The following is a 13,903-nucleotide window of genomic DNA, read 5'->3' as shown; positions in this document are numbered from 1 at the left end:
ACGATCACCACCATACGATGCGCGCAAGAGATCTTTCACGTGTCTAGCAATATGGGGTGGAGCGCACATCGTATGTTCCAGCAGGTGTTTATGAGCCAGGCTGGGGATGATGTGATTTTGTAACATATCGGCATACCTCTCACGCGTCACGGTAGCAGTTTTGCTGTCCAGCGCCATCTGTCGCACATTTTGTGAACTTCTTTAAATTTTTTTGCTAATAAAACCCCATGTCATTCCAAGCATGTGTGTAAATTTTTACCTCTCTCTCTCTACATTATTCCGTGGTTTATTATGTTTTCAAATTTATACTGACTTTTTGATCACCCTGTATATTTGTTTCATTTCTAATCCTTTGCCATGTCATTTTAATCACCATATTTACTTTTTTTATTTTCTCTCATTTTTTACTTTCTTGTTTTCATTTTTCACTTTGAATGTATGCCTGTTACGTTATACCTGCCTTTTAACTGGAAGCTGGCCAGTATTCACACCAACTGTACAAACACAACACACTCAGTGCATGACAGGGACCATTCTATTGGAGTACACCTTTCTCAAGCTGCTGATCACAGGCCCTGCATTATCTGCACTCTAGGACAGCATTACACTGTCGCACCTGCCTCTCTGGCTAAGCCTGGGTGTTATCTTTTGGTAATATTTGATTTAACTGTTTCAAAACTTGGCTTGTCATCCATGCATATAGCATTACTACTTCCACATTCATTTCCTGCTGAAGTGGCCCTTTCTCTACTTTCAATTGTAAGATTGATGGCCATTTTCTGTAGGCAATGAACCCAGAAAAAACTAAATTTGAACTTTTTTGTATTCCTGTGTTGTTAAAATTGACAATGACTATTAATCTTTTCATTTTCTATCATGACGATAGTGCTAATATTATTCTTCCATTTTTGCTACATTTTGCTCTATGCAGCTGACTAAAATTTATCAAAATTATATTTCATCGAGCCCTTGACTCACTACACATAAAAAGTTTAACTATTGGAATAAAAGACCTAGGGCATAGTATAGAACAGTTCAATTGTTCTACACTGTCCCGTACTGGACAAACTTCTTTTCCCCATTGTATCCGCTCGTGAGCAATGGCACAACAGAAACAATTCTTATGAAATTATAACGTCTTGTGTTAATAACCATTCAGTGATTGATTGATTGGATAAATAAGTCAAGAAACAAATGTGTGCAGACTCAGTCTTCACAGAGACAGCTCAGACAATAGCTGAACAGGCCTACTAGTGGTTTGTAACTGACAGTTTAAGGATTAATATTGCAAAGACACATATTATGTAATTTCAGACAAGCAGTAATGACCTACTGGGATCAAAAGTAGAGATTAATGCTAATAAACTAAATGAAACATACTCTCTTAAAATTTTATGTTGAATAACAAGATACGATTTAGTTAACACATAGATTAACTAATCGTGAAACTGACTTCAGCATGTTTTTCACTTTGAAGGATCTCTCATGTATTGAGCTAATAAAGAGAGTGTTGGCTTATTTTGCATGTTTTTGCTGTTGTGGGATTGTCTTCTGGGGCAGTGCATATGAAGTTAAAAAAGTTTTCTTCAGCAGAAGAAAGCTGTAAGAATATTGTTTAAAGTAAAGAACTGTACACCATGCAGAAGCCTTCTCAAAGACCTTGGTACTCTTACACTCACTTCACTGTCCATTTACTCGTTAATGGTTTTTGTTGATGATGATAAAAAACAGTTTCAGTTGAACTGTGATTTGCACATTCACATAGAAAATGGTGCAGGAAAGACAAACAAAAGACTCAGTTATTGACAGAACACCTGTAAAATGCAACAAATCTACTAAAGAGGCTACCTACACTTAACTTGTCTGTCCTCTTCTGGATTTTACTGCATGGTGTGAGTGTCTGACCAGATAGGATTGACAGAAAACGGAAAAATTCAAAGAAGGATGGCTCTTTTTGTATTATTGGGAAATAGGGGAAAGTGTGTCACAAATATGATCTACATTTATATCTAATGGCTACCCTACAAATTGCACTTAAATGCCTGGCAGAGGTTTCATTGAAGTACCTTCACAATACTTCTCTATTCTTCCAACACTCAGAAAAAACGAACACCTATATCATTCTGTGCAAGCTCTGATTTCCGTTATTTTATTATGATGATTGTTCTCCCAGTGTAGGTCAGTAGGTCCCCACCATCAAAATATTTTCGGATTTGGAGTAATTTTCATGCAAAGATCCTGCAATGAAATTCGCCTTTATGTTAGTGATGTGCACCGTAAATCCTGTATCACATCCAAGACACTCTCTCCCCTATTTCTCGATAATGCAAAACATGCTGCCCTTCTTTGAACTTTCTTGATGTACTCCATTAATCCTATCTGGTAAGGATCCCACACCACGCAGCAGTACTCCAAAAAGGGGACAAACAAGCACAGTGTAGACACTCTCTTTAGTAGATCTCTTGTATCTTCCAAGTGTTATGCCAATAAAATACAGTCTTTAATTCACCTTCCCCACAACATTTTGTACATGTTCTCTCTAATTTAAGTTGCTCATAATTGTAGTTCCCAGGTGTTTAGTTGAATTTACAGCCCCTTTTTTTTTTTTTTTCCCTTATCATGTAACTGATGTTTAACGGATTTCTTGTAGCACTGATGTGGATAACCTCAGGATTTTCATTATTTAGGACCAATTGCCAGTTTTCACACCAAACAGATATCTTTTCCAAATTGTTTTGCAATTTGTTCTGATCTTCTGATGACTTCACCAAACAATAAACGACATTATCATAAGCAAACAATCTAAGATGGCTGCTCAGATTGTCTCCTAAATCATTTATATAGATAAGAAACAGCAGGGCGCCTGTAGCACTACCTTGGGGAACGTCAGAAATCACTTTGGTTTTACTCAAAAATTCCCCGTCGGTTACTACGAACTGCGAACCCTCTGACAGGAAGTCGTGAATCCAGTCACATAACTGAGACGATATTCCATAAGTATGCAGTTTGATTACAAGCTGCTTGTGATGTACGGTACTTTCTGGAAATCTAGAAATATGGAATCAGTTTGAAATCCCTTATTGATAGCACTCAACATTTTGATGTTTTTTAAGCCCTGTTTTCTAAACCCATGTTGTCTATGTCTCAGTAGACCATTCTCTTCGAGGTGGAGTGGCAATCGGTAAAACCGAGGCATTTTCTCTGAGGTAAGATCTTTCCACAATATTTCAATAATCAACTTTCATCTCTGAATGCGAAAATGTTTTGTTGACACCCACCTGTCTATTGAGATAAGATCGTAGTGATAAAGTAAGAGAAAAGGGAGATTGCACAGAAAGAGTTAAGTGTTCGTTTTTCCCACTTGCTAGAGGAGAGTGGAATGGCTGAGAAATAGTCTGAAAGAGGTTCTGTGAACCGTCTGCCAAATGCTTAAATATGAATTTCAGAGTATTGATGTAGATGCACAATTACATGACACAAAAGTAATTTTTAGGTAGACTTTGCCTCCCTCTCTAGAGTTCAAAATGGCGTGATGTTCTCTAGGGGAAAGATATTCAGTGAGCTCCAATCTAATAGAAAGAAATTGGGAATTCTCTCCAAGTCAAAAGAAAATTAAAAATGTATATCACCAGGTTCTCTCTCAAAAAATAATCTGAATAGGTAAATGCTGTGAGTGAAGAGATCTGTTAGCAATTTTGCAAGTAATTGTGTTTGGTGTTAAAGCTACATGACAAATATTAATACGCTATAAATATAACTCAGTATTTAGAGACACAGGTAATTCTTTTATTGGAAACGTACCAGTGCGGTCAAGAAAATATGAAGTTACCAGTAGCAGATAAACAGCAACTAAGTATGAGGGGATTTGGAAAAAAATATTACACATTATTATGGCATGCCAAGTAACTTTTATTGAATGCTGCACTACACTTGAAAGTGACAGAGATACAAGATTCCCCCCTCCCCCGCCCCCCCCCCCCCCCCCCACCCTCCACCCCCAACATAGTCGTGAAGTCTCTGTGAAAATAGTCATAATTTCCCACCAGTTGTTCAATTCCTCAATGACAGAAATCCACTCATTGGCCACAGAGCCATTCAATAATCTTTGCTTGAATGCCATTATTGTTGGAAAATCTCTGTTTCCCCAATGTTCTTCAGTAATTGCCTGGACATTGTCCTTTGTGGTAGAAGTCAATCTTCTTCCTTCCCAATCATCACCACCCACATCTGTGCAGCCTTGGTCAAATTTTTGGCACCATTTCTCTGTAGCTGGATATGATACTGCATTTGGGGCCATACACCACCAGAACTTCACAGTGAGTCTGCAATGTAGACATTTTGCCCACAAGAATCGTACTGTCCGATTTATTTCAACTTTGCATTTCATTTCCAGTTGTTCTGTCATTTTGCTTTCAAATTGTGATGCACCTGTTGTGCGTACCACAGCAGAACTGTGTTTGCAGCAAACCAGCAATATGTTCTCTCTCTTGACAATTTGTCACTCTTGTACACAGAGAGCTTAGTGTGGGTTGACATTTGTAGCCTACTTTTTGAAGTCCGTATGTAGTGTAAGTCAGAAGGCAGCAGCTTTTTCAGGGTAGCAACTATGTTTGTTTTTTTACTGGATTAAATTTAGTTGGTTAAGCATGAATATCATGAAGAAGCACATGAGTGATTGTTAATACAGTATACAGATTAAGTTTAAATGATTTCCTTATATTTTGTTAATGTATATCTTGAGATCCACATCCCTAACTGTTCTCCTTTCTGATTGGGACAAGGACAGGTTACAGTGTCAGGAGATAACAATCACTGTGACAATTGTAAGATTAGAAGGGCGTGAAAGCAAAGCAGTAGTTGAGATGGGAGTAAGGCAGAGTTGTAGTCTATCCCCAGTATTAATCTATCTGTGCTTTGAGCAAACTGTGGAGGAAAAGAAGGAGAAATTTGGAAAGGGAATTAAAAGTTCAGAGGGAAACTTTGTGATTTGCCGACTGTGTCATAATTTTGCCAGACACAGTCAAGGAAGGACTTGGAAGTGCAGTTGAACGAATTGGACACAGTCTGAAAAGGAGGGTATAAGATGAAAATTAACAAAAGCAAAGCTAGGGTAATGAGACTTTGTAAGATTATATTGGGCAATGCTGAAGGAATTAGATTAGGCTATTAGATACTAAAAGTATTAGATGAGTTTTGCTATTTGGACAGCAAAATAAGTGATGGTGGTCAAAGTACCGAAGATATAAGGTGTAGACTGGGAATGGCAAGAAAAGTATTTCTAAAAGAAGAGCAATTTGTTAACATTCTACTTAAATTTAAATATTAGGAAGTATTTTTTGGACACATTTGTCTGCAGTGTAGCCTTGTGTGGAAGCGAAATGTGGATAGAAGCATTTTTGACAGAAAGACAAAAGATTAGATGGGAAGGTCAAGTAACTAATGAGGAGGTACTGATTAGAATTGGAGAGACAATAAATTTGTAGCATAACTTGACTAAAAGAAGGGATCAGTTGGTAGAAAACTTGCCGAGACATCGAGGAATCATCTTAAGGATTGGAGGGAAATGTATGTTGCAGTGGTTATTCGGAAATGATGAGGCTTGCACAGGCTACAGTAGCATGGAGAGCTGCATCGAGCCAGTCTTGAGACTGAGGACTACAATAATTAAGTCCATACCTGTGGCTTAATGCCACACATATTTGGTTTATAAGTGATAGTTGACAGTGATTTGTCTTTTCAAGTTTGAAGCACCACATAAAGTCGGTTTTGGTGTTACAGATTCCTTACTCCACTTCGGCACCAATGCAGAATATGTCCGATCAGGACATGCGGTTCCCAGCCGGTCCCCCCACCCTTCTGCCCACGCCGGGCAGCGGTCGGGATGTCGACCTGCGCAACACGGACCTGTACAGCGACTTGCCGCCTCCGCTGATGAGTTCGCCGATGTCCGGCATGTTGTCAACAACAGGAGATAGTGATCTGCGTCGCATGCCACTGCTGCCGAGTGCAGGGCTGCCGCCGGTTCGTGGGATGGACGAGGACTTGCGAGTCCCTCCCCATGCCGACAGGTCGGTCTGCTACTGTCTAGTAATGAAAGGCGATTTGTGTAATGAAATTCTGAGCTGTGGTGTTTAAATGAAAATGATGAGTATTTACTTTTAAATCGGCTGGTGTGCAAAACGTAGGAACAAAAGTAACTTTAAGATGATGATGTCACTGCCAGGTAACATAGCTCAATGAAACTTGGACCATACACAGAAAGAACTGAACTTGTCCTGTGGACATTACAAGAGGCGGAGCACGGTTGTTAATCATGTATGTGATCCCCAAAGACAGCAAGGCACCCTCTGCAGTGTACACCCATGCTGGCCACAAATTTGGTTAGGAGTTCTTGTGGTAGGGCATTCAATTCCTCCTCCAATGAGGTAAACAGCTGCCAGATTGTCGTTGGTGTATGTGAATGTGCTACAGTACATCTCTCCAATGCATCCCACATGTGCTCTATGGGATTTAAGTTGAGGAAACGGGCAGGCCAGTCAATTCATCACGTTTCCTTTCATTGCAAGAGCTCCTATACCTGCAGTGTTTGATGCGGTCACACATAGTCAGCGATAAAAATGAAGTTAGGCCCAAATGCACGCCTGAAAAGAGGCACGCAAGGAAAGAGTACAGCGTCCCAGTAACGCTTATCATTGAGTGTACAGTGTTTAAAGATTTGCAGGTAAGTTCATGTAAGCAACATTGTGCCTCCCCACGCCCTAACATCTGAACCACCAATACAATCACATTCAACAATGCAGGACACACTCTCACATGGCAAGAGATGGGAACATGTAATGCAACCAGAGACATTGTCGACCATGGTCATTTTGGTGGTCCAGTTATTTGGTGTTGAGAGGCATAATGTTGCATGGGTGTACTGACCTCCACATCTTTCAACGTGGTACACTCATTGGTCAACATTGTTGTGACACTGCACTCCTTCCCCATGTGTATTCAGCCCTAACTTTAATTTTATGTATGACAGTGTGCAAGTGCATCAAACAGCACATGTGGAGGAGCTCCTGCAATGAGAGAATATTCAGCAAATGGACTGACCTATCCATTTGCCCAACTCAAATCCCATCGAGCATGTGTAGGGTGCATTGGGGAGATGTGTTGCAACACATCCAAATGTACCATCAATCATCCAGCAGTTGTCAACCCAGGGAATGGAACACCCTACCACAAGCATTCCTTACCAACCTTGAGGCCAGCCAGCGTGGGAGGATGTCACAGAGTGTGCATTGTCGCCCGAAGAATCGTGTCCCACCTTTTGTATTGTGCAGGGAACCATCATAAATTGTGATGACTTCTGTGTAATTATTGTCTTTGGATAAAATTATCATATCTGCTTGTTTCATAACACATTTGTTTTGGTTACCTTCTGCACTATACTGTAGCAGTTCTTTCCATTTGTGGTCCAAGTTTCATGGGCTGGGTTACTTGGCAGTAACAAATCATGTGAAAGTTACTTTCTTTCTTAAGTTTTGTTCACCAGTGTGTATGTCTTCTCCTTTCCAGGTTTTCAAAACCAACAACCAGCTAATATTTATCAAATTTGGACTTCTTCCATTACTTTTTTTCTCCAATTGCTGCAGCTTTGCATTTCAACTTTTTCTGTAGTAGAACTCTTGTTTAATTGTAATGAATTAGTGTTTTGTTATTGTCTGTCTTTATTTTCCTGAAGTAACATCTACCATTTTTAAAAAACAATGAACATTTATTACGTGAGTACAGGTATCATGTTTGAGAAGTAGCTAGACTCACACTGAACTAAAAGCTTTACAAGATTTTCAGTCATTCATTTTTCAACAATATTGTTGTGTTGCTTCTCCATTGATGTCCATTGTTGTTTAGTCTGGGTTGCCACAGTTTCTGGAAATCAGGGAATATCAGGGCATTCCAAACACATCACAGAAATCAGGGAAATTTTTAAGGAAAAAAACAAGAAAACAAAAAACAAAACCACTGGAAAAATCTCGTTTTTATCTGAGTATATGAAATGGTTTGTTTACTAAGGTGCCATGCCTCGTTGCTGGCTTTGTGCAGCTGAATACGTGCGTCACTTCCCTTCTCCCTCATTACTACTGCTTCTCCCTTTCTACCACTCCCTTCTGCTTGTAGTCAGTGCTGCCACCACTTTTTGCCAGTGGCCTAGCAGCTGCCGGCGAGAGGCAGGGAGGCATGAGGAGTGGTTTGTTTGGATCTGATTCTCAGAGACTGTAGAGGCAGCACCCGGAGATGGCAGTGGTGTGTGCATGAGTTGTGTCTGAGTGATTATGTGAATGTGTGTGTGCGCTCTCATTGTCTGACAAAAGCTATGGCTGAAAATTTCATTGTGAGAGTGTGATTTTCTTTTCTACGTGCCTGTCTGCAGCTCAGCAATCATCTTTACAGTGAGATGCTACCTGCCCTCATTATTATTGATTCTCAGAGTATTTGAACAAATTATCTGTCTGTGTCTCGTGAATAGCTGGCCATACGAGTGGACTTCCATGGCGGGCCAAAATCGCAGGCCGTTTCTGCAGGTATCGTTTAATGGATCGGGCCTGCCAATCGGAAGCCATTTGGTTCCCACTAATGTGCAGGCCCTGCCCACCAAATCTAATCTCACCGAACTGCTGCAGGGCAAGTCTGTTTGTGTATGGTGTAATGCAGCAGATTTTCATAGTTTATCCGTGGACACAGAACTGCAGTACTCCTCGGCAGGTCAGAGGCCATGGGTGATGGATTTCAGGACTTGCGACTCTCTCGCCGCAAGTATGTTGTACAGTGTGGCATTTTACAGAGATTTTATTTGTTCTAGCACATTTTGGCTTTTAAAAAGTAATTTATATGTTAGAAAGTATGGACAATAAGAAGAGGAAAATTGTGTCAATTGCTGGTGGTTTGTACACTAAGTACTCGTATATTTCTTGAAAGTAAAATACAAAGTACCTGTAAGATAATAGATATAACACAGTGGGTAATATCCGACAATAACGAACATAGTGGAACCAACATTTTATTGGCTGTCAGCTACAGTGTTGGTTTACACAATTCTTTCCCACCTTATAGAATTCTTTCAAAAGGTCTACTTTTTTCTGAGGTTATTTCCAAAATCAGAGAAGGTATTTTAAATCTGTCTTGCAACTGCAAGGAAATGTGTATTTTTGTCACGAAATGTGTTTCATTTTTTGAAATAAAATAACATCAGTAGTCTTAATGAAACATGTATACCATTTGGCTTGCTTTCTCTAACCAAAAACAGTTCGTTTCAAAGGTTGTTGATATTAGCACATAAGATATTTGCTCATATCAGGAAATGCCATCTGCTTGCAAGTTTTTTTTTTAGATTTTTCCTCGTTTGCACTATTGTTTCTTGTACCATAGCTGCAAAGACAGATGGTCAACTCACGTCTTAATGTACTCTTGAGATCTCAAAATCTGTCAGGGAAAGACAGTGAAACTTGTCTGAAAATCAGGGAATTTCGCTTCTGTAAACTTGGGGCAATCACAGTAGTACTCTAAGGCCCTCTTAGGCATTCCATATGACATTGGTAGCTCCATACACCAACTGCCGAGACATAGGGATGTCTGCTGTCAAATTCCATTCCCCACATGCTGCCCAATGAGTACCTCAAACAAATAATAAAATACAAAATAAATATTGAACCATCTACATATAAGCAACAACTTTTTGGACTATCCTTGTCCTATTTACTTATTATAAAAATTATAATAAAATTAGTTGTAGATATGCATCGTCAACGGTGCTTGTCGATGTGGAATAAGTCAAAAAATCTTAAACATATTTTAGTTTCAGAGGTAACAACAAACTCGTCATAAAATGTTATTGTACTTCAGTGCATCATCAAACAGAAAATCAGTTTGCAACACTTTTTTACATTGACCTTATTACTGCACTGAAGATATTCAGAACTCAGATAATATTCACTGTATTTGATGGTAGTACATTTGTATTCAGAAAAAAAAAACAGAACACCTTGAACGACTAGAGATAGGACGTCCATGTTCACAGGAAATGTACATTAGTATGTTCTGCAGAAATGATTGGCATTTGAACCATGTTGGCCTGTGGGTTTAAGGTCAACATCGATATTGCAGTGCATCACCACCTACTGGTAAAATGAGCCTGCAGCTTTTGTTGCCACTTTAAACTGAAGGTAATGGATCAGTGTGACTTGAGCATATGTTGAGGATGCCTCGCAGATGTACGTGCCAACTGTACCGTCAGATCAGTGAGTTTGAAAGAGGGCGCATTATTGGTATGATAGTTCGTGATGCGACCATCCAGGAAATTGCTACTCGTGGTTAACAAAGTGTTTCGGCAGTGCAATTAGTGTATGCAGAATGGTCCACGATAGGCTGTAGAACGTGACAAGATAGGTCATGTCGCACCATCCACACCATCCCCTAGGAGATCAACACCTCATCCAAATGGCATTGCAAGTCAAATCTGCATCCTCCTCAGCTCTGGCACAACTGTGGAACAGTGGAACACATTGCACACTATCAAGGATGGCATTCCGTCACTGTTTATTATGGCAAAGGCTATGTGTGCATCATCCACTTCTCCGCCTACCTTTGACGAGTGTACAGAAACATGCTATATGGCAGTGGTGTATGGAACATCACTGGGGACAGGAATGGCATCAGATGGTGTTTTTGGACAAATCTAGGTTCAGTTTGTTTGAAAATTATGGCACGTTTTGGTTTGCTGCAGACATACAGTGGCAGCTCAAGGCCTGATGGTGTGGGGTGCTGTTGTATACAACCAGAAATCACAGTTGGTGAGTGTCCAAGGCAGCATGAAATACATGAATGAGATCCTGTGACCTGTATCCCTAACCTTTTTGCACAATATCCCAGACACCGTTTTTCAGCAAGACAATGTGCAACCACATGTTGCTGCACGAACATGCTGTTCCTTGGTATCACAGGGTGTCAGCCCTTCGCCCTGGCCCACCAGATCACCAGACTTGTCGCCAATCAAAAATGTGTGGGACATGGTGCAACAATGGGTGAAGCACTGTGACCCTGTGCCAGCCGTCGCAGATGAACATTGGAACCAGGTGAATGCAGCAATGATGGTGATACCGAGGGACACTGTTCGCACCTTGTACGCATCAATGGCATCACGGATGGAACAAGTTGTCAGGCCCCATGGCAGACCCTGTGCCTATTAGGCAACAGGACACGTACTGAACTGAGGTGACTGAAATGCTAATCATTTCTGCAGAACCTATTAATGTACATATCCTGTGAATATGAATAACATTTCTCTAATTGTTCAAAATGTTCTGTTTTTTCTGAATGTGAGTGTAATATACAGGGTGAACCGAAATTCGTGCACGCGGGCTTCACAGCGTGACTCCTCACGTGCAAGCGATAAAAAAGATGTGTCGCACAAAATTTCATCTGGCGAGTACATCCGGCAGAAAAAGGGCGTTAAAGTGTGGAAATCTGGCAACAGTGTAACCACATGTATGGTAACTACCTCCATCAGCACATATTAGTTGTGCTGTAGAGTTGGTGCAGTAGATAAAGTTTTGGGTTAGCTTGCAGGAGGTCGACGGTTCGACCCTGGGTTGGGGCGTATTGTTGCTAATTTCATTCTGACATTTCATACTGCCATATACGTCATTTCTTGGGTCACATGTATCCTAAATTTATGATATTTTGTAACATTGGCCATAACAAATATGTGGTTAGATAAATAAAAAGTTGACAGTTGAAACAAATGACCTGTCATAGGACAGAATAACTACAAAAGCAATATCAATTTCGAGATGCTAAAGATGATAGCACAGTACAATAACGCAACATCTACTTGTCATTTATACTATGTATAACATGAACGCAAAGCTGCATCCACAGTAATAAGAGCAGCAAGAACACAGCACTACCAATTCTTCCACATTTGTCGGCGAAGTAGAATACAGGTGTTCCCACAGGAAGAAATCAAGGGGATTTAGGTCAGGTGAACATGGTGGCCATATAACTGGACTTCCATGTCTGAGCCATTCCCCTGGAAATTTTCTGTCCAAATACTGTCGCACATTAATTCCAGAGTGTGGAGGTGCACCGTCATGTTGCAACAATACCCTCTGCCGAACATGTAGTGGAACATCTTCCAGTGTAATAGGTTGATAGTTTGACAGGAATGCATGATACCTTCATGCAGTTAACCAGTCAGGCAACACGCAGTGGCCCAAACACCTGTCACCCAATATTCCGGCCCAGATGTTGATACCAAAGCGAACTTGATATCGACATTTGAGATGTGCGGATTAACCTCACACCAGTGGTTGGCATTGTGTGTATTGAAGGCACCCTCACAAGTGAATGCTGCTTCATCCAACCATATTACGGTGTTCACAAAATCATCGTTGGCTTCCTGTTGTTGTTGGAACCATTCACAGAATTGTATCCACTGTTGGCAGTCTGCAGGATGCAGGTGTTGCGTGATAATGATAGGAGTGCAGTCCATGCTCGTGCAGCGTGTTAACGACCGTGCGTTGAGAGAGATGCAGCTGCCTTGCTGGACTACGTGTACTTCGCTGTGGTTCTTGGTGTATCACCTCCATAACAGTTTCCTTAGTACTGGAGTACGGCGAGTCACGGACGACCTCTGTCACGCGATGGTGGAAGGAGAGAACCTGACTCCCAAAGTCGCAGCTCCAGATGACGAAACGCATTTTTATCTGGATGGCGTCGACGAGGATATCGAGCAGCATATTCACGAGCAGCGATACCAACCCGGTCATCAGATGCACCGAGGACCAGAAGCGTATCCACGTATTCATCATTTGTGTATGACATACATATGCTACACTGGTTTAGAGGCATACAATGAGAACATTCTATATGTGGACGCATGTACATTGGAGTCTGTCATGGGTGCATTACTCCACTCGCAACTAATGTAAACATGCCGTCAGTCCTGTGCGCTGTTCCATCTAATGCACATTACCCCTCTGACAGATATTGTTCTGCACGATTCATCGCGACACCACTAATTGTGAAATGTTCGATTTCGAATTACACTGTTTCCCTAATGGCAATAGATGTGATGTTTCCACAATCCCATTAATAGAATGTGCAAGTAAGATTCGAAAAATTATCTTATGCGTTCCATTGTCCCACACACTATGACAATGTTCTAGGATATGTTGCAGGAGTGTTTTGTAAGCAATCTCCATCACAGACTGATTTCATTTTCCCAGTAACCTACCAGTGATCTGCAGTCTGCCATGTGTTTTTCCTCGACTACGCCTATGTGATCATTACATTTTCTACCCCTACAAACTGTTGTAATCAGGTGTTTGTATCAGCTGTCTGATGCCAATTGTGACTGAGTAAATTTGTAGTCGCGAGATACTATATTTTTACATGTCTGAACATTTAAAGCAAGTTGGTAACCACTGTATCTTCTCAGAATCTCATCAAGATCTGACAAAATGTTTGTGCAGCAATTTTTGTACAGTAATTCATTTCTGAAAACTGCGTCATCTGCAAAAAATCGGAGGTTAATATTAATAATGTCCGCAAGGTAATTAATATACAACAAGAACAAGGGACCTAAACCACTTTCCTAGGGCACTCTTTGAGCTACTTCTATGCCGCTCGTTCTTCCAAATAGCCTCCAGGCTGTTTTTCAGTCTTGTGGCTTAAATGGAACGAGGTAGTACACTTGTGAATAGAGATGATGAGGGCCTATGAGTAGGTATAATGTTTCCCTAGATGTTTACAGAAAGGTGAGCCAAAAGCTTCTCCCAGGCTTGCCATAACACTGGAATGAAAAACTTCCTAGGCTGTAAGCTGGACATTTTTAAATTAGAAAGAGGTCTGAAACCTT

At 40.7% G+C, this 13,903-nt stretch overlaps 1 protein-coding gene across 1 annotated transcript in view; it reads left to right on the top strand.

Moving 5' to 3' along the window:
• The window catches only part of LOC124720256 (pre-mRNA 3' end processing protein WDR33), a 174,941-nt gene that overhangs the window by 145,972 nt on the left and 15,066 nt on the right, over positions 1 to 13,903 (top strand). Inside the window, exon 14 of the mRNA XM_047245573.1 lies at positions 5,779 to 6,068. Within this exon, the coding sequence (XP_047101529.1) occupies positions 5,779 to 6,068 (290 nt within the window). The remainder of the gene's footprint in view (positions 1 to 5,778; positions 6,069 to 13,903) is intronic.

Source organism: Schistocerca piceifrons, chromosome 11 (assembly GCF_021461385.2).
Source record: "Schistocerca piceifrons isolate TAMUIC-IGC-003096 chromosome 11, iqSchPice1.1, whole genome shotgun sequence".
NCBI classification, from domain to species: domain Eukaryota; kingdom Metazoa; phylum Arthropoda; class Insecta; order Orthoptera; family Acrididae; genus Schistocerca; species Schistocerca piceifrons.
Note: the sequence above shows the minus strand (reverse complement) of the source record. Positions and strands in the feature narration are given on the sequence as shown.